Genomic DNA, 26,151 nt, shown 5'->3' on the forward strand with positions numbered 1-26,151 from the left:
ATAATTAAACAGTTATTAGCCAGTAAATTTTCAAAATCTGGCCAATAACTGAAAAATGCGTTATAATTAAACAGTTATTAGCCAGTAAATTTTCAAAATTTAGGGATTTTATTTTATTACGTTTTATAAGTGTAAAGTGAAAATAGAGATGTACTTACCTCATAATTGGAATAATAATGAATACCAGTTAAAATAAACAGTAATTATTACGACTCAACTACAACACAGCTCTTAAGAATTTCACAAGAAACCAAAGCCTGGGAACGTATGTTTTGCAGAAACATCTGTTTCATCTCACAGTTCTATCTGTTGTTGAAAATTAAAGTAACTACCAAATAAGAAAACTTGCTGCTACCATCTGGCAAAATATTAATTAATTATTTGTACTTCCTGCCTTATAATAATGCATCAAAGTTCAAGTGGCAAATAACCGTATGGTTTACCCTATATAAAAAAAATTAAGAAGCGTACTCCTCAAATAGATGAAAAAAAAGAATGGAAATTGGCACTCTAGGTCATTTTTGGAACATAATAATCCTTGAATATTGATGTAATCATTTAAACCTGAAAGAAATGTTACACATATGGTACCTTAAACTCTTATTTCAACAGTCTTGAAATGTAGAAATGAATAATTGAAGTTGTAAACCTATACTGCCATCCACTACTGCAATAAACTGACGAAACTGGTGCCGGTACTTCACAAAGAACATGATGAAAGGGAATATGGCATCTGCTTTCTGTTTTTGACCATGCAAAGGTAGGTTCACTGTCACCTTCCCTATTCATGAACTTGACAAGAATGTATGCTTCTTCACGCAACAGAATGCATCCATTATACTATTGTTTATCATACATTACTGCAATATACTTCCCTACTGTTAAGTATCAACTGCATCAAATTGGAGTTTCATCTGTCACTCTTCATCTGAAGACATCCTTAGTTCCATTGTGTTTATTGAAACAAATCTGTGATGACTTCTGGTACCATGAACTCTTTCAGCATGCTTGAATCTGTTTCCATATTTTTGGGCATGGGTCTGGATTTCTTCATCACTTTTGTAAAAGAAAGTAATGCTCAAAACATTGTCTTTAGTCTAGTTATACAGATCTTCTGGGGATAAAATGTGATTAGTCACTGTGGCTTGTAGGCTGGCACGAGTTGTAAGCCATTATTTCTCCTATTAGAACAGTCAGAACTCCACAACTTGTACAAGCTGGTGTACTTTTATCATCCATACCTTCAGTAAATGAAGTACTTGGAAAACATCAAGAACTTTGACTATTTTTGAGGTTACAACATCCTTTGAGATAACTTACTTCTGCCATAGCTTAGTTTTTCTTTTTACCAGTTCCATGCAGTTTGATAGGCGAACATTCCAACATTGTAATAGATTCATTGATTTTTTTCCTTACAACTTACAGCGTTAGGTACTTACATCAGATTGATTTGAAATATCATTACTATCTGCAGGAACCTCTTGTAACGATTTTGTTTGTATATCTTTATTAATCTTGTTTCTGCAAAATGTTCACAATTTTTGGCCTAGCTTAATGAACAGTGTGCTTTCATCCTCTTTAAATTATTTGACAGTATCAAGGGATATTCTCTTTTAAACCTTTTTTAACATACCTTTTATATATTTTGAAATGATCACAGCACGAAGTTTGGTATGCATGATACTTAGAAAGTAACAGTTTTTCATGATGAATGCAAATAGTTGCTGTTTTCTCATCAACTGTCAAAGGCGCATATCGTAACAATATAACTTCCTTCTCTTCAGGCTTGAAGTTATTAAAATTTTTAAAACCATTTTTTTCTTACATGTATCTGTAGGTGACATTAACTTTGTAGTTAGTTTCCAAGAGAACAGTTATCATAAAACTTCTTTCCACCCATATTTTCACCTTATGCACCACCTACCTGTAATATAACATCATAATATGATACAACATTTCTAATGAACTACTGTTTTAAGGTTATGATAACAAAATTAATATAGACAAACATAGAAGGCCATGATCATGGTCCAACAGGTCAATATATCAGTGTCAATGCAGGCACAAGAAGTGTATTATGCCATTGAGTTAAAATATACTGTACCCACAATGAAGCAAAAGTCCACAAATCTTTATTTTTTTCTATAAAGTCTAAAGCCATTTCCAGCTCTTTTTTAATTTTTAGATCACTCTATATATTATTGCAAATATTTGAGATATATTAATAAATGTGGGAATTGTCATATCCAGCATACTTGGCATAATAAATTGGACTTTTGTACCATGTTTTATATCTCTGAGATGTTTAGCAATGGTTTTCTGTAAAATCATTTATTTAGAATTTTAATTTGACAGAACTTCTGTAATGTTTTCCCCTCATTCAAATATGTTGTAGAGTCATAATAAGTATGGATAACATATTCTCTCAAAATGAAATCACGAACATTGCTGACTACATGGTGGACAGCACTGTTTGATTTGACGTGGAATGACCCATCATTATATGCAAAATGTATTCTAAAATATTGTGTATGTGTTCCAGAAATGTTCAGTATATAACGCGTGAAGGAAAAGAGTTTTATTACCTAATGGAGGAATACCCTGACACACTGGATAAGAAGATGAAACTTTTATCATATTTCCGCCGTTATATGAGCGAACACCTTGTAAAGGCAGGTGCAACTGTTCCTGTGCGAGAATGTGACTCTCTTAGTAGAGTTCCCTACTTGACTCAGTGGTTCCGAACATCATCTGCTGTTGTGATGCTCCTTACTAATGGAACACTTCAGGTGATAACATTTCTGTTCTATATTCTAGTTTAATTTAGAATAGATTGTTGCTGTCCATCTGACAGATTGTATCCTTGTATGATACACAAATGGGGGTTGCTAACGAAGTGCTGTATTGTTTTGGAATCACCATACTTTCTTTATACATCATTTAAAAAAATCTATAGTACAGAGCATTTTCTTACTTAATGTAGGTCGACCTGGCAGCATGCAACTGGCACAAAGGCTATGCAACACACGACAAACCATTTCCTGCTCTTTCATAAGTTTTATTATTACTGAACTTAACTTTTTATAAGAGGTGTTGGAAATGATGTTCGTCTGCTGTAACACATCTGATATCTCTTAAGGATTTAAGAATTTTAGTGGCTTCATATTCTATGGTTTTAGACACATTAGTTTCTTGCGTGAGACGATGGAGAGATTTCTGTCTCTAGTCTTTCTCCTATTTCATTTAATTTTTCCTCAGTAAGTATGCACTTTGGTCTTTCGCTGCTTTTATTCAGTACAGACCCCGTTTCTCTCAATTTTGAACCAGGTTGTGTATGGTGTTGCTATGTGAAACGGTAACATTAGGAAATTTTCTTGCAAATCTTCTTTTTATCTTTCTGCAATCACTCTTTTTCAGAGAAGTCTCTACCATGAAAATCCTTTGCTGTAATGTAATATGGTGTCATGTGAGCAAACTAATCTGAACACTTCACTAATACAATCAAAAGAATAACACACAATCTTACGTCAACACAACCACTCCTACAGAGAGACTGAACTGAACTGCTGAGCATGTGGGAGACAGTTTGCCGCATGTTATATAGCCTTCATGCTGGTAGAATGCCACCTACAATATGTAAGCGAACTTTCTGTATATGCGATGGGAGAAGGTGATTGATGTTTTGAGGAGCAACTGCAAGAGCATTGCCAAATCCTGCGGCAGATATCACTGGAAGAATGTTTAGCTCTCTCTAGTCTACACATAAATTGAACATATCAAAAAATGCTATTGAAATTTCATGTAAAGCAGTTCCAATTAAATAAACTATAATAATAGGCTATGGTGAAGTCCTGGAGATAGTATGGGTTTCTGATGCTGATATAGGAAGGGCTTGAGCCTCATCAGGCTACTCTTACGCAGACGGGACCTGGCTCTATCAGGGGCTGAGGCAGAATGGCCCACTTGTCACCATTGGATTCACAAATGACACCTAGACCACCAGTTGGACTTGGACAAACATTGCATATAAGGGCGCACAATGGGCCAAACTGTTCCTCAGTGTATGGACCTGTCCCGAGTCCAGCCCACATCAAAACCAAGCCAAGTAAATAATAATAATAAATCACGGAAATAAAGAAGGCTACTTTATAGGTAAAGCATATAGAATTAAACAACCTTTGCTTAGATGCCACATAGGAGGAAGAAAAGATAAGATATAAATTGCATGAAATTATAAATTTGGTTTAAAAGAAGGATTTCACTGCAATGGGTCATCTATGGGTCACTGTCATCATCACCATAGCTGTCGTGATCTGAAGATGTGCTGGAATCCCCCAAAGCTACGGTAATGCTTTCAATATTTCCCTGCTGCAAACCCTCATTTTTCCATGTGTCTTCGTTTTTTGTCTTTATGTCATATATACCGTTTCTCTAATTTTCAGGCATGATGGCATCTATTACATCCTTGGTCAGCTTCGTTACAGTCAACATGATAAAGTCATTGTTGTTTCGAGCATCATAACTCTCTGAGACCAAATCAGTTCAATAGGGCTAAAATGGCAGTGGTAGGGAGGGAGTCTAACAATTTTTTGGCCATTTTCTCAGCAATGTCACAGTTTGAAATGGTGCACAAGCTTGAGTAATTCCTTTTTCATCATGTCATCATGTGTTGTTCGTGCATTGTGATGCAAGAGCCACTGAATTGTATCACCTTTCCTTGTAGCCGTCATATGTGCCTTATTTCAAATAACAGAATGGTAACTGGCATTGTGCATTACTATAACAGATGTCTGGGTCAGATTTTTTAATACTCCTGCAACCACTTACTACATGTTTCTTGGTTCAGCTCCTCATGGTAAAGAAAGAGGTAACAATTGGGAACAACCAACAAGTGGAAACTGCATGTAGCAGAATTTTCTTCCCCTTCAGCACATCCATTGTTCCCTCATTGGAGTCGTCAGTCCACCCTCTGCTGACAGTGTGATTGCTGTTAAGTCACGTTTCATCCAGCCACACAATGTGTTCATAGTATTTTCTTATTTTGTGTGTCTGTGTGTGTTTTTTTTTTTTATTCTATTGAGAACATCAACTGCATGCCCCATTACATAGTAATATTACATGGATTATACTGAACAATTACAATACAATATTACAATGGTATTACAATAATATGCTACAATTTCCTTTTTTCATAATATGAGAGTTGAATTTGCCCATCACCTTAACTAATTTTAATCCTCTACTTATAAGCTTGAAATTTCTATATATATGCCTTGGGTTATTTACATTTAAAATTACAATATTCCTGATAATTATCTTACATGTTTCCATAATATGAAAATGAGTACATCTCATCTTTGCCAATTTTTTCATTTATAGCCTACCTAAAAAAAAAACTTGAAATATCTACATTGTATCTAAAGTGAGCCATATGTACAATTTTATTATTCTTTTACCCTTAGATTATATTTGTTTGTAAGATCGACTACCTGAATTTTATATCTGCTTAACCATCTGTTTTCTTATATTCTATATTTACAATTTGTTTATCTTATTGCTATTTTATAATTGATTCCATTATTGTGTATCTACAAGTTAATTGAGTATATATATTTACCAAATGATCTCAAATGAAATGTTATGACAAAATGTACAATTTGATATTTACAATTGGGATCATGTAATAAATACATACAGTACGTTTGTGACGCTATTTATAGAATACAATTGTTTTTGGAATACTTATTATTTTATTGTTCTGTTTTTTGGAGAGTTATTATGTGCGGAGTTATTTAGTGATGGTGTGATGGTTTGTTCTAGATGTTCATGGATTGAATATATTTCCGAAATGCTCATAGGTGCCTGGATGTTAATTGCTGATTAGTGACTGGCCAGATTCCTCCATTTTGTGATATCTCTTTTATGAGGATTGTTCTTTGATTTGTCATATTGGGACATTCGTAGATTAGATGGTTCACAGTTTGTTGTCCTCTGTGGCATGTGGAGGCTGGATCATCTTTGAGATGGAAGCGGTGTAAATATGAATTGGTTTTCCCGTGACCTGTCACAATGGCAGTGAATTCCGGCGTTACCGGGAGTTTTGTTTTTAATCTGTCCATGACGGAAGGGAAAAATGCTTTGCTCAGCGCTCCTTTTGTGGTATTATTCCAACATTCTTGCCATTTCTGAAGTCCTAATCGTGATATTTCTGATTTGATTGTCGATTTTGGGATTTTCTTGTATATAATTTCACCTCCCGTGGATGCTGCTTTTGCCAGTCTGTCAGCGAGTTCGTTTCCATACAAGCCAGCATGGGCCTTAACCCAGCCAAAATGGATTGTCCAGTTTCTCTGTTGTAGTGCAGAAAGAGTCTTATGAATGTGAGCTATTAGTGTGTTGTGCTTTGTGTTTCTCTTCAGCAAGGATATTGTGATGTTGCTGAAAGTATACACAGCTGCCACTCGCTCTTCATCTGGTATCTTCTCCATTCTCTGTAGTTCCTGTAGTGCTTTCCAGATCGCAACTTGCTCGGCCTGATTGTTAGAGCATCTTGCATGTAATCTGTACTTCAACTGGCAGATGAGTTCCTCTTTTTGGAATATTGCTGCAGCTGCTCCTACTTTGTCTTCTGTCTTGCTCCCATCTGTGTAGATTTCTATTGCGTAGGTTGTGTTGTCCTGAGTTCCTATGATAGACTTATCTTGTGCAGGATGGTTCCAATTTACTGGTTCTAGGGGTATGTCATAATCTCTCTCCGTGTGTGTGTGTGTGTGTGTGTGCGTGCGTGCGTGCGTGCGTGCGTGTGTGTGTTTGTGTGTGTTTTTTTCCAGATCTTCTCTTTCACATCTCCAGAAATACAAATAAAGTAATAGAAAAATTAAACTATAAATAAAATAAAACCAAACGAAAATATATACAGGCTACAGCCAGACAAACTTTAAATGAGTTAGTATTGCTTAGATTTTCATTCTCCATGGAGTACCCTGGCCTCTCCTCCAGCTCTCGCCCAATCTTTCTTGTCCGCAGCACACCTCCAGCATTGCCTTGACGTTCAGCAAAACAAAAACGCATCCCTCGGCCCACTTAACGTTAACTCAGTGTTCTATAGATCTTATATTTTATCTCTGCCGGTCAGTGACTATTCAATTTCAAATGGCTTATCTTAGTCGTGGGAGTCAGCGTGTTAAAAATCATTACCTTTTTGCAGTCTCCTTTCCTCCTCACCGCAAATGTGACGTTGCACAGAAGCAGAGATAAGATCTGTACATTGATCTATGCTGTTCTGACATACATTTCATGTAACTTTATCGGTCATATCAGAATCAATATATATGTATACAGGGTGTTTCAAAACTACGGGGCATAATTTCAGGTATGTATTTCCCACATGTAGACAATCAAAATAGTTCATTACAACATGTGTCCGGAAATGCTTTATTTCCGAGTTTTGGCCTTCACAACATTGAAATTCACTGGAACGTTTTTCTTTCCTCAGGTCGTTGCCGTCAAAGGAGACATTAAGAGGGCACTCTGACAGTTCATTCCGAGGTGAAGGTTACATTCAGTGTTGTGTAAGCGTTAGACTGTGCGACATGTATTCAAATCAAGAGCTGGCAGAGATACACTTCATGTACGGTGAGGCGGATGACAATGCTGCGCTGGCTCATCGTTTGTACCAGGAGAGGTACCCACAGCGACAATGTCCAGATCGGAAGACATTTGTATGTCTCCATTACCGTCTGTGCGAGTATGGAAAATTTAACTCTCCTGATTTGGGAAGGGGACGACCAAGATCTACATCTCCAGAAGTACAGGAGGGGATTCTGGAGGCTGTGAACATGACTCCTTCTATCAGCACACGAAGGGTAGCGTTGCAAGTCAATGTTCCTCATACGACTGTCTGGAGACTGTTGAAAGAGTATCAATTGTATCCTTATCATTTGCAACGTGTACAGGCCCTGTCACCAGCAGATTACCCTGCACGAGTTAGGTTCTGTCAGTGGTTCTTGCAGCAGTGTGGTGTAAATCCGAACTTTCCTGTCTTAGTATTATTTACAGATGAAGCACAGTTCACACGAGATGGCATAACAAATTTCCACAATCAGCATGTATGGGAGTATGAAAACCCACGTGCAACTGTTCCATCTCATCACCAGGTGCGGTTCTCCCTCAACATGTGGGCCGGTATCATTGGTGATCGATTAGTTGGACCCCATGTACTTGTAAACAGACTTACGGGGCAGGCGTACACAAACTTCCTGGAAAACACCATACCTCATGTTTTACAAGACACTCCATTGATCAATCGTCAACACATTCACTTCTTGCATGATGGCGCTCCTGCACACTTCAGTCGTACGGCTCGCTGGTACTTGGATCGAAGGTTTCCTGATCGATGGATAGGTAGAAGTGGTCCAATTGCTTGGCCTCCACGCTCACCTGATCTGAATTCTCTCGATTTCTACTTGTGGGGCCATTTAAAATCATTGCTTTATTCGTCTCTGGTGCCTGATTTGGCATCCCTTCGGAATCGAATTGTGGCATATTCTGAGGACATACGCAATACTCCTGGAGTTTGGGATCGTGTTCGCAGGTCAATGAGACATCGATGTGAGGTCTGTATTCAAGCAGGAGGTGGACATTTTGAACATCTTCTGTAATGACAACGACCTGCGGAAAGAAAAACGTTCCGGTGAATTTCAATGTTGTGAAGGCCATAACTCGGAAATAAAGCATTTCCGGACACATGTTGTAATGAACTATTTTGATTGTCTACACGTGGGAAATACATACCTGAAATTATGCCCCGTATTTTTGAAACACCCTGTATAATTAATTTATATTGTAAGAATTTTTTTACCCCTTGATCGCTGTATGCTCGCTTATATAATACCCAGTTTTTTTAACGACTTGAGAAATTGTATCTCACAATTTCAGAATATATTAATTATATTATTTATATACACATAATACAGATACAATATAAAATCGCAATAAGTCATTTTTTTAAATATAAAGACTAATATTCTGAGAGACGTATGCCAGTATTTTAGAAATTAAGAGATTGTTCTTTCCACAACACATAACATACTACATTGGTAACGTGGTTATACTGATAGAATTTCGCAGTAATAAATTTTCGGACAGGAATAACAATATGTATATCTCAGAATTAATATAACTTAGTGTTATTTTCAGTGGGCTTACGTACAGTCCCATACTACATTAGCAACATGACAAAAGTATCATTTAAGTGCTTTTTGATATGTGTAAAATGTTTTTTTTTTTTTTTTTTTTTTTTTTCACTCCTTTGTATAAAATATAGTTGAAAATGTGAAAATCACGTAGGTTTTAAGTTAATGTCTGCAACTTTGAGCGACTGTGCTTGAGTTTCATTTTAATACAGTACCTGGCCACATTATTATAATCACTCACATTTTTACTATACTTTACATATTACTTCCTCATTTGAACTCTCGTTTCCTTTCTTAAGCAGAATTCACATTACATATTTAATTTTTAAACAATATTAAGTGAAATTACAATTATAACAATGTTAATTCAAGAAATATTGATAAATAACCAACCACACCTCATTTTTACAGAAATTTCAGTATTTCGTACGACCTCCTTTGGCTTTAATTACAGCTTCAATTCTCTTTGTCATGCTTACTATACACTTCTGTATTATTTCCTGGATCCTCTCATTGTGATTCCAAACATGTATCAGCCTTTCAATAAGTCGAACTCTGGTAGTAATACATTTTTTTGCCATCTCTCTTTTTATGATGGTTCCAGACGTTCTCAATGGGATTCAAGTCCGGTAAGTTTCTTGGCCATGGCAAAAGTGGAATGTTTTTGGAAGCCAGAAACGTTTTGACTCTCCTAGCAGTGTGGCAAGGTGCACCATCTTGCATAAAAATATATTTCTCCCCATTTGGGAACCATTCGTTCAGCAGAGGGATAAACCTGTTTTCCAATACCTGCATATATTGATCTTGTTTCATTGTTCCCTGAACAATGTAGAGTCGTCCTGAACATTTGCCTGATATCACAGATCATATCATGACTGATATTGGATGTTTAACTGGTTTAACCAGGCATAAAGGAGCAAAATTTTCTCCCTTTCGTCGACGGAACAAAAAGAGCTTTGTCCATCAAACACTGAAAGGTTGATTCATCGGAGAAGCAAACCTGAAAATTGTCAAAGAAACTGATAAAAACTCTAAATTTTGTCTTTAAGTATTAAATACCGAGTTTTTATCAGTTTCTTTGACAATTTTCAGGTTTGCTTCTCCGATGAATCAACCTTTCAGTGTTTGATGGACAAAGCTATTTTTGTTCGTCGACGAAAGGGAGAAAATTTTGCTCCTGGATGCCCGGTTAACACAGTTAAACATCCAATTTCAATCATGATATGGTCTGTGGTATCAGGCAAAGGTTCAGGACGACTCTACATTGTTCAGGGAACAATGAAACAACAGGTTTATCCCTCAGCTGAACGAATGGTTCCCAAATGGGGAAAAATATATTTTTATGCAAGATGGTGCACCTTGCCACACTGCTAGGAGAGTCAAAACGTTTCTGGCTTCCAAAAACATTCTACTTTTGCCATGGCCAGGAAACTCACTGGACTTGAATCCCATTGAGAACATCTGGGCCATTGTAAAAAGAGAGATGGCAAAAAAATGTATTACTACCAGAGTTCGACTTATTGAAAGGCTGATACATGTTTGGAATCACAATGAGAGGATCCAGGAAATAATACAGAAGTGTATTGTAAGCATGACAAAGAGAATTGAAGCTGTAATTAAAGCCAGAGGAGTTCGTACGAAATACTGAAATTTCTGTAAAAATGAGGTGTGGTTGGTTATTTATCAATATTGCTTGAATTAACATTGTTATAATTGTAATTTTACTTAATATTGTTTAAAAATTAAATATGTAATGTGAATTCTGCTTAAGAAAGGAAACGAGGAAGCAATATGTAAAGCAGCGGTTCCCAAACTTTTTCAGCCACGGAGCCCTTTTTGAAGCAAACGTTTCTCGTAGAGCCCCAAGAAATGTTTACTTTTTAGTTTTATCTGTCTACGTTCTATGAAGCATATTTCACACGATACATTAACGGAAGTATGAATATATACAGGGACATCATTTTATTTTTACTTCAATTTTTATTGTACCTCAGTTTTTGAATGTACTTCACTCCCACCCCGTATACTACTAAACTTCCAACCGTTCTCCACACAGAACCGAGGCCGCGTATGCAGTACTGAGTTAGTGAGTATAGTATGTTCCAGAAATATGTTCGCGTTTTCCTGTGACGAAAGAGCTTTCAATATTGAATCATATTTTCGCACAGGTAGGCCTACTGTCGTCCGTTTGCCTACGTCGCATCCCGGTTTCCCCCACCTGCTTCTGTTCGCCCCTCTGTAAAGTCTAGTAGCTGGGCTGTCTTAGCTCTTTTCTGAGAACATTAATTTCTGTTAGGAATTGGACGTCTACATATTATACAACTGTTTAAAATAACTTAACTAAAAGGACCTCGTTAAGTAATTAACTGTCACGTGATTCCCCCCCCCCTTTCTACGACACTGCGACAAAACCACTTAAACGGACAGTAGATAGCATTTCTGAGTAATTTTATCTTTTCGGATCGGGGAGAAGTGAAGATTAAATTTACAGTACGTAAGGTACTCGTTTATAGAGTAGGTATAGAATTATTTCAACATGAGTTACTCGTGCGAAGGACGAAACTGATAATTGGAATTAGGTACAATAGTCTATAGTGCGATAATATGCACAAAATAACTGAAGCCTGTATCGAAATGAACGGCCACCATTTTCAAAAATGTGTTTAAATATCCATATTATGATTATTTTTCAATTTAACTTCATTCTCTATATTGTATGCTAATGTGCTGTAACAGTACAATAGACACTGTATAATTAATAAGTCCGAATGGATAGATCAATTCGTGAGTAAAAACCCTAAGTGTTAATACAGTACTGTATTTTGATTAAACAAAAACCTAATGAAAATTATCAAACTCAAAATTGCGATATTTTCTAGTTTACATAAATGGATGAACTATTTTTCTTCCCTCCTATACCTAGTAAAGTGATTTGTATTTTACGCCAGTATCATCGAACTCCAGTCTTGGAAGGGGGAGCAAGCGGTATTTCCGGTTCTAAACTTTTAATCCAAAGATATAGACAGGTTCATATTAAAAATATTAGTAAAAATAAAATGATGTCCCTGTATATTAATAAAGGAAACAATAGTAAAAAAATACTGGATATAATTTATTTAAATCTACAAAATGATATTAACAAGTAGTTAAGATATTTAAAAAATGTTACAATGTTACACGTACACCCGAAGTTAATGTGAAGAATGTGCCTGTTTCTTGCGACAGAGTTTGTCAAAGTCCGGTGTCATAGAAGTCACTTGAAGACGCATATCGTCTTGTGTCCAAACAAGTTCGATATTTTGTTTTTGTAGCCATGTACCTCGAAAAGGTCGTTTCACTGAGGAACACAGTACCAAAACGCAGTGAGAGAAATTTAGCTTTTGAACTTAATATCAAAAGATCCTCCTCTAACTTAGCCCAAAATTTGAGAAATGGTTCGCTTTTAAATTATCTGACAGTGGCTGTTCGAAACCATGTCTATAAGGACCTCGTATCTGAAGCAGTGAGGGCTGCTGGTTTTGACATCACTGGAAATGGATCTACAATCCACTCATATTTCTTTAGAATAGATTCCTGAGTATCCCTTGGAAAGTATGAATTGATATTTTGAAGCAAATTGCCAAGGTGTTCTTTCATTATTGCTATGAATGAGACATTCATTGTTATGTTATTTTCTTCTATAAAGATTGAAGTCAGTGAGAAACGTAAGATTCTTATTGTCGACACTTTCTATGTAGAACGCCATCTTTTTCTTCAGTGCGACAATTTCGTCATCAGCGTCGAATATAGTCTTCCGTTTACCTTGTATGTATGTGCTGAATTCATTTTTTTTAAATGTCTGCCAAGTAACATAATTTGTACAACCATTCCTGATTATTCAAATAATCTGCTAGCAAACTGTTCTGGTAATTCAAAAGTTAAGAAACTTCCGTTCGAAGTTCATGTAATCGGGACGACGCTTTACCGCGCGACAACCATCGCACTTCTGTGTGTAATATTACTAACAATGACTTGTGTATAGGCCTACTACCCATATCTTCACACAAGATTTTAAGTAGCCTACACTGCGAAGGTCGTACCTTAACAAAGTTGATCATTTTGACGGCGTTGTCTAGTACCTGCTTTTTTCGTTGCGAAGGCGTGTTGGTGTAGTACACAGTGACTACTTGTGCAGTTTTTAAAACTTTTTGATCCTTGCAATAGCGCCAGCAACAGGACCTACCATGGCCTTTGCACCATCTGTGCACACGTCAATACAATTGTTCCACGGTATCGAGTTTTCAATGAAGAAGGAAAAAATTCAGTATCGCTTGTAGAGGATGGCAATGGCTGCAGAACAAAATATTTCATGAAAAAAACCTGAAAATTCATATCGCACAAACATCATTAACATAGCTAATCCGGCAAAGACCGTGGATTTGTCAAGTTGTAACGAAAATTTCGTTTAACTGATATGGGAAATCATGATACTTTTTACGTCTTTTCATATATTCTGGATTTGATTATGCACAGTGTTATTTGATAAGGGCACACTGGAAATAAAGTTCATAGTTTTCTCGTCCACCATGCACTTCACTACCTTCACTAATAGTGATTTTATAAGAGTTTCAGCAAGGGTGAGGTTTACCAGCAAGAGCCTGGTCATGTCTAACCAAGTACGAAGTTTTCGGTGCTTTCTCGTTGTTTGTTTTTACAAGAGGTGAAATTTTGTCTGAACTGCATGGAGTTCGTCACTTTTTCTTTCAAAGTAGTCTGCAGGTTTATTTGTGAATTTTTTAATTGAGAAATGCCGTCTAAGCTTGGCAGGGAACATAGAACTATTGGGAAAAACTTTGTTACATATCACACACTGTGGACGTTCATCAGCAAACTCACTGAATCTCATGTCCAAATATAAATCACAATATTTTCGTTTGTTACTTTCAATACCTCTACACTAGGCATCGTAGACTCTGAGACAGGATCATGTTCAACAAATTCCGAACTCAATTCCCAGGAATTCGCACTATCTTCTTTGAAAGTAAGGTTATAGCTGTTGTTATCTCCCTTTGACTGAGCACTGGTTGATGGCTAATGACTCTTAAGTCTTAGGGAGCCCGTCTTAAGCCACAGTTCTGGTTCAACGAAAGTTTAGCTAACACATTTGCTATCAAATTAACATTCAGATATATAGTATATATATATTTTTTTTTTGAGGTAACGTAACAGTCAATAGATTATAGATTTCACGTAGGCCTACCACGAATAACAAACGCTGCCTGCCCAGTATATAAAACAAAATAAATTTCGAGAATCATTGAGTACTTGGCAAGCAAGAAAGATCGAGACAATTCCAGTGACGAGTAGGCCTAATATTAATCCTTCCATGTAGCAAGAAGAACGCAGACTACTTTCTCAGAAAGTATTTTTCGCTTGATGGAAGTAGTTTCCGTTTTCCCCGCTAGAGACTAGATGGAATTAGCAATTTTTGTCATCTTCATAACTTCCGCGGACGGAGCCCCTGAAAATCATTTGCGGAGCCCTAAAGGCTCCGCGGAGCACACTTTGGGAACCGCTGGTGTAAAGTACAGTAAAAATGTGAGTGATTATAATAATGTGGCCAGGTACTGTAAATGACCATTAAAAATGCTAATCGCATTGAAATTGCAATTGCTTAAAATCGAAAGGCATACATGGGATAAAAACATTTTCTCCTTTCGTTTTGAAAGTTAATTTGTCACTTCTATTACATGTTTCATGAGTTTTTTCTCACCAATTGTCGTTCCAGTACATAATTTTGGTGGGTCAATATTTTTCGCAATAGTACTATTGGTGATTCAATATTGTATTCAATTATGTAATAACAATACTTGCGGTTTCAAAAAATTTATTTGGATAAACACAGCCTGCTCACTATGTACAACTCCATCGAGAAATTCAGAATAAGGTCCTGGACTGTGTAAATATACTTACTGTATTAATCAATTTTCTTCTAGATTTTAGCCTTCATGATGTATCAACAATGTAATTTAAGTTTGTGTTATAATTTCCATGGCCTCATGAAAGTCGATGTTGAATACAACAGACAATAATAAAGAACAATTGACTGTAGAAGATTTTGCATTTTAATAGTATAAATTAATATTTGATTCATTTATTTTTATTTTTTTTATATTTTAATTTCATTTAACTTCCATTTGCACAATTTTAATATAGCCTATGTTGTTCTCCTGGTTATGAAGGTTAAATGTGCAAACTTTGGCACATATCGGTCAAAGCGTGTAGATTTGTATAGAGAACATACACACATACATACCCACATTCAATTTTATGTATTAAGATGGATCAACAATTGGCTCTCTTCTGACAAAGGAAAAATTTTACAGTCCGTTCAGAAGAAATCAAATGACCTGGAAATGTACAAAAACTTGCCCAGACATGTTCAAACATTTTTAACAGGAGCCAGAACAGGTCACAGTGTCACACAGGTGTACCCACACAGATTTCACATTTCTGATACTTCTACCTGTCTGTGATGTAATAATCATGATGAATATCTGGAACACGTTCTTCTATATTGTCCATCCATAACCACAAAAGAAGTAAATTAAAATTATCAGTACCAATTGCAGAAGACACGGCCGTGCAGTATTTATATTGACTACACCCCAACTCTGGCTACTAGCAACAGGCAACTATAATGAACACCGATCAAAATACCCCCCATTTCTCGTGAAAGATAAGAACTGAAAAGACTACAGTGGACTATAATGAACTTTATGTTGTCAGCAAAGAGCTGGATACATTAAGAAGATTGATTGATTGAATTATCATTTATTAATATTTATTTTTATTGGGCCTGTATTTAACAATTATTTAAAAATCCTACCTTAAAGTATTTATTCTTGCTCCCTCGCTCTGGGTGTTTGCCCATTGTGCCCAATTATAGAATAGGGCCTGTGAATATTACTTAACTAGGTTAGGTCACATACTACAACCACAGTCTAGTATATACAGTCACGAAGCTCAATACATAGTAAATATGCATCCATAGGTAGTTGCTAACCACTAGAATCGCTACTATTGCCTCATTATAGACAATGCAAAATAGTACCTGCACAGTCTATTGTTCCTAGTACCCTCATAAACTCAAGCTTCATGACTGTATATACTAGATTGTGCTACAACATTAAAAACAAATACATCAAAATTGTCTAAGGAACAACTAAAAAATTTGAAGTATAAAGAAAATTGGCCAAGTTACGAAACTGAACAGAAGTGAATATTAAAGTACTAGTCATTTGTCATTCTACTAGGTTACCATATTAACCAACGTTGTTATTTTGTATTGTTACATTGGAAAGTATGTGTGTTTTAACAGGGAACATATTATGTAACTAAAAACCTTGTAAAATCGTAATAAACGGTTAAGAATAGTTTTAATAATGGAAGAATGTCATCGTTTAAACCATGATGAAATGTTTAAGGCGATTGGCATAATTGAAAGTGGCAGAACAAGCTGATGCTGCAAGGGCTCTAAATACAGGAAGAGGTGTAATTTCAAGAGCCATTATGAACAATTTGGCAGTCCAGAAGAAAGGCACCAGGCACTGGCGTGGCTCAGTTGGTTGAGGCACTTGCCTGCTGGTCTGAAGTTATACTCAGGCGCGGGTTCGATCCCCGCTTGGTCTGATTACCTGGTTGGGTTTTTTTCCTAGGTTTTCCCCAACCGTAAGGTGAATGCCAGGTAATTATGGTGAATCCTCAGTCTCATCTCGCCAAATACCATCTTGCTATCACCAATCTCATCGACGCTAAATAACTTTGTAGTTCATACAACGTCGTTAAATAACCAATAAAAAAAAAAAAGAAAAGCACCAAGGGTTACCACTGCAGGACAAGACAGATTTCTGTACCTTAGAGCCCTGAGAGAAAGAACTTCAACTGCCACAATGTTAAGAAGTGCCTTGCAAAATATAAGTAACATAATTGTTTCAACTCAAATTATCAGAAATAGACTGCATGAAAGAGACCTTCATGCCCGTCGACCTTTAAGGTATCTAGTTATTCATCCTGGAAATCGAGCACGTTGTGTTTTGTGGTGCCAATAACATCAAAATTGGACAGTGGATCAATGGGGACAGATCCTCTTTACAGATGAATCGTGCTTCGGTTTGCACCCAGACTTAAGAAGAGTGCTCATATGGAGACCACCAGGTGACGCAGAAAGGCTTAAGAACATACAGGAGATCACAAATTTCAAGGAGCTTCTATCATGATCTGGGGAGAAATAATGACCAATAGAAAGATGGGCCTCGTTCTTGTAAGAGAAACACAGCGAGCAAATGTTTATATTCAAAACATTTTGCAACCTTTGGTGCTTCCGATCACTGGAGAGTATGGGCCTGAATTCCAACATGCATGATAATGGTAGAGCACATGTTGTCGGAGTGGTGTCAATGGTTTCAAACACACCATATTCAAGTGCTACAGTGGCCTGCACAATCTCCTGATCTAGACAACATCCAGTGTCTGGATCAGCTGTATGTTCAGCTTAGATATCACTGGGAGAACATTCCTCAAGATGAGGTTTCCCATCTTATTTCGTCAATGCCAAAGAGGTGCCAAGCTGTACTTAACACAAGAGGAGGTGCTACCACTTACTGATGCCAGAAACGTACTGACAATTGTGAGTGATAAGGTTTCATGAACTTCACAATTCTATGACTGTTTCTTTACAATTCCCATTCTGCGTTATTTATTCTGAAAAAATGTTCAATACTGTTACTAAGTTATGTAATGATACATATATGGTTAGTTACATGTATATTTTATATATATATATATATATATATATATATATATAGACACACACACACACATACTGTATACCAAATAAACCTCCTATGACTTTTCATCGAGAGGAAAAATAGTGTATTCCTTAGACAATTTTGATGTTTGTACTATTTCCCCTAGAATTATAAGATCCTGGGTACATCAGGTACCTAGGCCTAATTTGATGGGTTACCGTACTCGTTAAAAAAGCTGGAAATTGTTTTCTTGAAATTAAAGGAGATGATTTTCGGAGGAAAAGAAATAATGCTAACTGAAATTAATTTTTATATTAAAGTGGGTCCACATATGCCACCAGATAATACACATATCACAAGACATGAGTTACTGTACAATCTAGCTTATCAGAGTTAAGTGGAATTGAGAATGCTTTCCAATAAATTCAAGAAAACCGTTAACTAAATAATAATACACAACACTTCACGTGAGTATAAATGATTTATTTATCTGTGGAACTAGTAGATGCATTTCTTCTTTGTTCACTTTGATTTGATTATAGCATTAATTGTCTGTAAACAGTTGACATGTTGAAAGTACGTATGACTATGCTATGACGCTCCATCTGTTTACCTGACTCTGATTGTTCAGTTATTGTTGTTCACTGTAGCCAACACAAGAGGAGCGTTGAGCATCTAGTGCCAACATTAGTTTAAACAGGCGGGTTATCATTTAAACTAAATGAGTGCCAGAAATTTATGGAGAAAATGGAAGCAAGTTTAAACCGAATACAAAATTTGAACAGGTTTAATTTATCCCAAGTTTAACTTACTTTGGAGAAAACGACTCTAAATCATATAGCGGATTTCATATAGGCCAGTTTCTGACACTTTTCCAATTCACTGCAGGCTAAAGCAAGGAGATGCACTATCACCTTTACTTTTTAACTTCGCTCTAGAGTATGCCATTAGAAAAGTCCAGGAAAACTGAGAGGGTTTGGAATTGAACAGGTTACATCAGCTGCTTGTTTATGCGGATGATGTGAATATGTTGGGAGAAAATCCACAAACTGTTAGGGAAAACACAGGAATTTTACTTGAAGCAAGTAAGGAGATAGGTTTGAAAATGAACTCCGAAAAGACAAAGTATATGGTTATGTCTCATGACCAGAACATAGTACGAAATGGAAATATAAAATTTGGAAATTTACCTTTGGAAAAATTCAAGTAGGCACGTAGGAATGATACTCAAGAGAAAATTAAACTCAGAATAAATATGGGAAATTCCTATTATTATTCGGTTGAGAAGCTTTTATCCTCCAGTCTGCTCTCGAAATATATGAAAGTTAGAATTTATAAAACAGTTATATTACCAGTTGTCCTGTATGGTTGTGTAACTTGGACTCTCACTTTGAGAGAGGAATAGATGTTACGGGTCTCGGAGAAAAAGGTCCTTATGAAAATATTTGGGACAAAGAGGGATGAAGTTGCAAGTGAATGGAGGAAGTTACACATTGCAGATCTGCACACATTGTATTCTTCACCTATGATAATTAGGAACATTAAATCTAGGCGTTTGGGTTAGGCAGGGCATGTAGCACATAGGGTGAATCCAGAAATGCATTTAGAGTATTGGGAGACCTTTGGGGAAGCTGACGTGTAGATGGGAGGATAATATTAAAATGGATTTGAGAGAGGTGGGATATAATGGTAGGGACTGGATTAATTTTTCTGAGGATGGAACTGAGGGCAGCAATGAACCTCCGGGTTCCTTAAACACCATTTGTAAGTAAGTAATGTTAACTGATGAGAGTCGCCTGAAATATAAAAAGGAAAGTAACTACTGTACTTTCCACTACTAATACAGTTTTTCTGAAATACTGCCCTCTTCTGCAAATCTTGGTCTGATTAAATGAAGCTGGTAAATGACATTTTGAGTGAAATTTTTGTATTGGCCACTGATTTTTTAAATCTATACTAATAATAAATTTGTAACCGAAATGTTTCTGGTAATTTTCGCTTTTCCAAAAATAATTGGTTTTAACATGTATAATTAATCATCCTGAGACCGAAAATCGCTTTTTTGAAATGTTTGTTTGTTTTCTGTCTGTCTGGATGTTTACCTTTTCACGCAATAATGGCTGAACAGACTTCAATTAAAATTGGAATATAAATTAAGTTCGTTGTAACTTAGATTCTAGGCTATATGGCATTCAAAATACTTTATTTAAAAGGGGGGCTATAAGGGGGCCTGAATTAAATAAATTGAAATATCTCGCTTATTATCGATTTTTGTGAAAAATGTTGGATAACAAAAGTTTCTTCAAAAATGATTTCCGATAAGTTTTATTCTGTGAAAAATTTTGATAGGACTGATATTTAAGGATATACAAGATTTTTAAAATAACAATACAACACATTTTCACAGCTGCCTCAGATAGTGCCGTTGTTCCTGCAATAACTCCCATGTGCAAAATATAAAAGTTTTCAGTAGGAAGAAAAAACACATTTATTCATTCTATGGGAGTGGTACATAGGAGATCGTGAATTCTTACATTTTCGAAAGAAAGAAATATAATTACATATAGGAGATTTTATTATTTGCTGTATCACTATTTAAGTTATTTAATAGAGCAAAAATCTGAAAATTGATAAATATGTCACAGGAATTATTGCAAAAACGACAACAATGACTACAACGAAATCAAAACAAATGACTCCGTCTATTTAAGGCAGCCTTGATGTTTATCATTATATACAGAGAATGTTTGTGTGTTTGTATGAAGTAATCTCAGAAGCTAGTTTGTATGAAGTAATCTCAGAAGCTAATCAACCGATTTGGATAATTCCTTCAATATTTGAAATTTATAGTTTATCTAGTTGGACGTATGCTACATATGACTGAGGTAAAATTAAAATAGATCTTTATGCACAGACAACTTGATATTCTGTCGAAATATTGATTATTGCAACTTTATTTGGTCCACATAAAATACTCTAATTTTATACACTTTATTTTTGTCCACAGAACATAATAATATTTTTAAGAATTTTGTCGTAAAGATGAGTATTTTAACTGGACTAAAATACAGCACATAATAAATAAGTATTTTACCATAAAGCTCACTGGTTCTCAATTATTTTAAAAGATGTCACGAAATGGCATTCCTGTGCGCATAATTTACCCATATTCGTTTCCTGTGTTTCTCAAAATAATATTTATGTACCACACTAATTTTCATTTTCTATATTTACCTAAACATATGCACAACTGAGCGAGTTGGCTCAGACGGTAGAATTTGAGACTCGCATTCCGGAGGTCACAGGTTCAAACTATATAGTCGACCAATCTGACTGGAGTTTTTCATGGTTTCCCTTAGTCATAAAGGCAAATGTCAGATTGGAAATTTACATGCCATGATTCATCACTGCCTCAATTACAGATAGGATAAAATTAATCAAAATCTGTAATCAGTTACGTGAACACAAGCCATCTGCAACACACTACAGAAACAGGAACTCAACAGGAGTAAAATTGGCCTACTGGTATACCCACACATTCTAAACATACGACATGACCACATATGTTAAATTGTGTCTAAATAAACTTAGCAAAAAAAAAATGCACAGTAAGTTTAACATAAAAATTATCTTCGTGCACAATCCACTCTATATTGACATTATTTGGAGTAATTTATTAAAGGATGCAGTCAAGACAAATTTGGAGAAATGTTAAACGAATTATTATCCTTGCACCAAAAATGGATGTTTTTGAACCAAATGATCATATTTTAATTATTTGCATGTAATAACAATTAAGAAATATGTTAAAGGAATTATCCTTGCAGGAAAAGTGTGCTCTCTGGTCCAAAATGATCGTATTTTAATTATTTAAATACAATTTCAATTAAGTAACATATTAAACGATTTATCCTTGTATCAAATACGGATGTTCCCTGGACCAAACTTACTATTTTAATTACACTACATACAAAATGTTTATACAGCCAGTGCTGACATACTGCGGAGAAATTTTAATTACTTCACCTTTCATAAACGAAATAGAATATGTTCAAAACCAAGCTCTCAGACTCATTACTGGTGGAATCAAAACTACTTCAATAGATTCTATGAGATTCCTCACTAATATTAACAGCATCAAAATGACAATAGAAGAAAAAGCACTGATTCAATATGAAAAACTTATTAGATTACCAGGAAACAATTGGCATTCATACAGTCCTCTCTGTAGATTGAAAACTCAAAAAAAGTTTCATATCCATTGTTCAAGAATTAAAAGAGAAAATCAATATCCCGAATTTAAAAGAAAACCTACAAATTAAACCAAACCCTTTAACTCTATTAAATATAGAATATAATCTAAATTTAACAGAAGAAATACTGAAATCAGAAGTAAACACTGAAATACTAAAACAATTGTCTTTAGAGACAATTAATATTAGGTACCCTCCACAAAACTGGCTTCATTTATACACTGACGGATCCTTGATCTCCAGAGAACAAGGTGCCGGTGCAGGTGTTACGTGCTATCTCTTCTCACTTTATAGATCTCTTGGGTATGGAACAACAAGTTTTGATGGAGAAATCATTGCAATAAGTGAAAGTCTCAGGAATCTTCTATGCCACATCAGTAAATTTAAGAATGCAGTTATATTGTCAGACTCCAAAGCAGCTATTCTATCAATAGTCTCTAAACACACACCTTCATCTCAAACAGCAGAAATAACTAAAATGCTCTCTCAATTAATATCACTCAATAAAAGAATTGTATTCCAATGGATACCATCCCATTGTGGAATCCTGGGAAACGAGAATGCGGATGCTTTAGCAAAGAAGGGCAGCACTGCTACTTACAGACCTGTTACTAAATCTACGTATTACACTGTGAGAAGATTTATTAAATCTACATACTTAGACTTCAACAAAATTTGATAACACAATCTCAAGGGGAAAAAATGGAACTCTCTGAATCATAATCCACAGTTAATTCCCAATTTACCACGAAAATCGTCTGTAGCTGCATTTAGATTGGCAACAGGCCATGATTGTTTGGCCAAACACCTGCATAGAATTGGAATATATCAGTCCCCTAACTGCCCATTGTGCAACTCAAACCAAGAAAGGATTCGGAACACCTCAAAATCTGTGCTTCAGTGGCTGGCCATGATAATATCTTTGAAAAATATTGGGGTGCAAGAGGTCAAATGACTTTATTGTCAAACGCCTGGCGTTAGAAAACAACTATTTTAATTACAGTATGTAATTATGTTTCTAACAAGTGCAGCAAAGCGCATAGGTATGTCTAGTGTTGAATAAAATCAATGCAGCATGAATATTTCTGTCGTTATATAGATTTGTTGGCCACCAGCTTTTTAATTTTCTTTTTCTGCAAATAATACAATCCCATAACAATAAAATCTGCACTTGCAACTTCTATATCTGACATCTCAACAAGATGTAACAAAATATCGAACTTCTGAATTGAGCATTCAAAGTGAGTGAAAATATACCATGCAACCATTATGTAAAGAAAAAATTAAAATGGCAATGATTGGTTGCATAAACTTTCAGTGATCAGCTTTCATATAACGGGGGTGTGTGTGAACAAGCAGGGTCAATTTGCATTATTCGTAGTAGAATGGGAAGGAGGGAAACCAGTATTAGTGTGCGACGCGGGAATTGTAATGTGAATAATGCCTTAAAAAATTAAAATTAATGTGTGTTAATGAATTAAAAACACTTTTTTATTGACTAAAACATTCACAGTATTATTAAATCACATGTACTGGTACAGACGTGGACAAATTATTAGCAAAATTGAACATTTTTATTATATATTTTTACAAAATATGATTCTTCAATTTAGACTACAGTTGACATTTTTGTGTATTTCCAAATTATTAGCAAAATTGAAGATTTGTGTTGCATATTTTTCAAAATTTAACTCCTCAATTTGGACTACATTTGATATTTTCGCATATTTGCAAATTATTAGCAAAACTGAAGATTTTTCTTGTATATTTTTACAAAATTCGATTCTTCAACTTGGACTACAGCTGACATTTTGGATATTTCCAAATTATTAGCAAAACTGAAGATTTTTGTTTTATATTTTTACAAAATTTGACTCTTCAATGCAGTTGACATTTTTGCTAATTTACAAATTATTAGCAAAATTTAAGATTTTTATTATATATTTTTACAAAACTTGACTCCTCAATTTGAACTACAGTTGACATTTTTGCATATTTCTCTCTACTGTAATGATGGAAATATCCAAAATTGTCAACTGTAGTCTAAATTGAAAAGTCAAATTTTGTAAACAAAATATCATAAAAATCGTCAATTTTGTTAATAATTTGTCTACGTCTGTACATCTGATGCACAAAAATCGATATTATTTCACAACCAGTCAATAGAAAGATTAGTCTAGGCCTAAGAAAAAGTATTATAAGACTCTTAAACAACCACCACTCACAACCAACAGTTGTACTGAACTGAAGGCATTTATGGCTATTGACTTGGTGCTCATTATCTTGCATCCCCATTCCATTCACTTCATCATTGCCATTACTGTTTCTCACACATTCGACCTTGAGCATAAAGGTACTTGTGTTGCAGTGGCAGCACGTTATTTTTAAATAATTCTTGATCGTGATAAACAAAAATATCCATGTGACTATTATGTGATCTATAAATGAGGGTGCAATGATTACACCATGAAATACGGTACTACTGAAGATTTCGACAACTCATATAAGCAAATGGACTTAATTTGAGAGTCATCCTTTCTGAATCGAAAATGGGTCTTAATTCCCCCCCCCCCCCCCCCGAAGTGGACCATCCCTAAAAGTAGCATTTTAGTCTTAAAATCTGGCTGTTAAAAAAATTGATCAAGGAGTAGAGAGCATGAAGGTTATTCGATTTATGCTTTTATAACAAATATTAGAGCTTAACTTTTTGCTTGCTGTAGACTATAACTGTAGAAATTTTTGCCAGTTATGGGTAATGAAATTTCTAAACTCTACAGTTTTTGGATTACCAGCTTGAAATTTTACAGACATACAGCTAGTTAGGCATGTGTACTGAGTTTCATTCAGATATAATGTAATGGTGTCTGCCAAGTAAAATTTCTACCTCAGGAGAGATGGTGATGCACAACTTCTAATCACTAGATTGTGCACCAATATGCCTGGATTAAATCCCAAATCTCTCCGCAGTGCATATGAAAAGAAGCTGTATGTCACTGTTGATAGTGATTCGTCCGTCGGACAGAGAAGTTAAGTCTGGCGGCCCCCTTGGTGCTATTCGATATGAGTAGGCTATGTGCCGTCACCAAGTTTCACCTTCTCCCTTCCTCATTTTTATCATCATTACTCATTTCATACACTACACGAACACTTACACATACAATCACCCTAGTGTGATCCGGTTTAACATATTATTTTGAATGCCAAGTTTTGTTAATGTTTCAAGTAATTTATATCTCCATATTGTATTATATGCTTTCTCAATGTCAATGAAGGTTCCTAAAGTATCTTGCTTTTTTGTTGAAAGCTTCTTTAACATCTTGGGATAGCTGAATTACATTTTATTTTGTGGATAGATGTCTGAATCATGTTTGTGCTGTTGTTAGTAAATTGTTATTTTCTAAAAACCAATTTAGCCTTGCCAAAATCATATGTTCTGCTGTTTTTGCAATAATATTTGTTAAAGAAATTGGTCTGTAATTATTAAAGCACGGATTTCTAAGCAAAATGCATTTTCTTTTCCACACTTTTAAAGATAAGCAGTTTTAACTATGTTTATTAATGCTTATAAATGCTTATTTTGCAGGAAATCGCTTTTGCTTACTTATTTTACTATTTTTAATTAAAACAGCATATTTTACCCAAAACTAATTTTAAAGTTGCATAGTTCACTCCTAGCCATCATTTATCACAGATTCAATTTTTTTAATGGCTAATAAAAAATTAACTTCAGCCAAATGCGTAAGAAAGCAATGCTAGAGTATAACACAGGATGTTGTGAAATACTGCGTAGTTCTAATTGGGAGAGAACCTTGGGATTGCTCCCCAAGCTTCTGCAACTAGGCAGTATAAAGACGTGCATCTTCTTGTTTTCAGCGTGAAGAAAGTGTTTATAAAGTCACCGATTAGAATTCAAAA

At 35.4% G+C, this 26,151-nt stretch overlaps 1 protein-coding gene and 1 long non-coding RNA gene across 7 annotated transcripts in view; one reads left to right on the forward strand and one right to left on the reverse strand.

The window, feature by feature from the left end:
• The window catches only part of polo (Serine/threonine-protein kinase polo), a 125,323-nt gene that overhangs the window by 84,224 nt on the left and 14,948 nt on the right, over positions 1–26,151 (forward strand). Inside the window, exon 9 of the mRNA XM_069833608.1 lies at positions 2,543–2,789. Coding sequence (XP_069689709.1) covers positions 2,543–2,789 — 247 coding nt within the window. The remainder of the gene's footprint in view (positions 1–2,542; positions 2,790–26,151) is intronic.
• LOC138705043 (uncharacterized) overlaps positions 1–26,151 on the reverse strand; it is a 136,225-nt gene that overhangs the window by 54,993 nt on the left and 55,081 nt on the right. The window lies entirely within an intron of this gene.

This window comes from Periplaneta americana, chromosome 8, assembly GCF_040183065.1.
Source record: "Periplaneta americana isolate PAMFEO1 chromosome 8, P.americana_PAMFEO1_priV1, whole genome shotgun sequence".
NCBI classification, from domain to species: Eukaryota; Metazoa; Arthropoda; class Insecta; order Blattodea; family Blattidae; genus Periplaneta; species Periplaneta americana.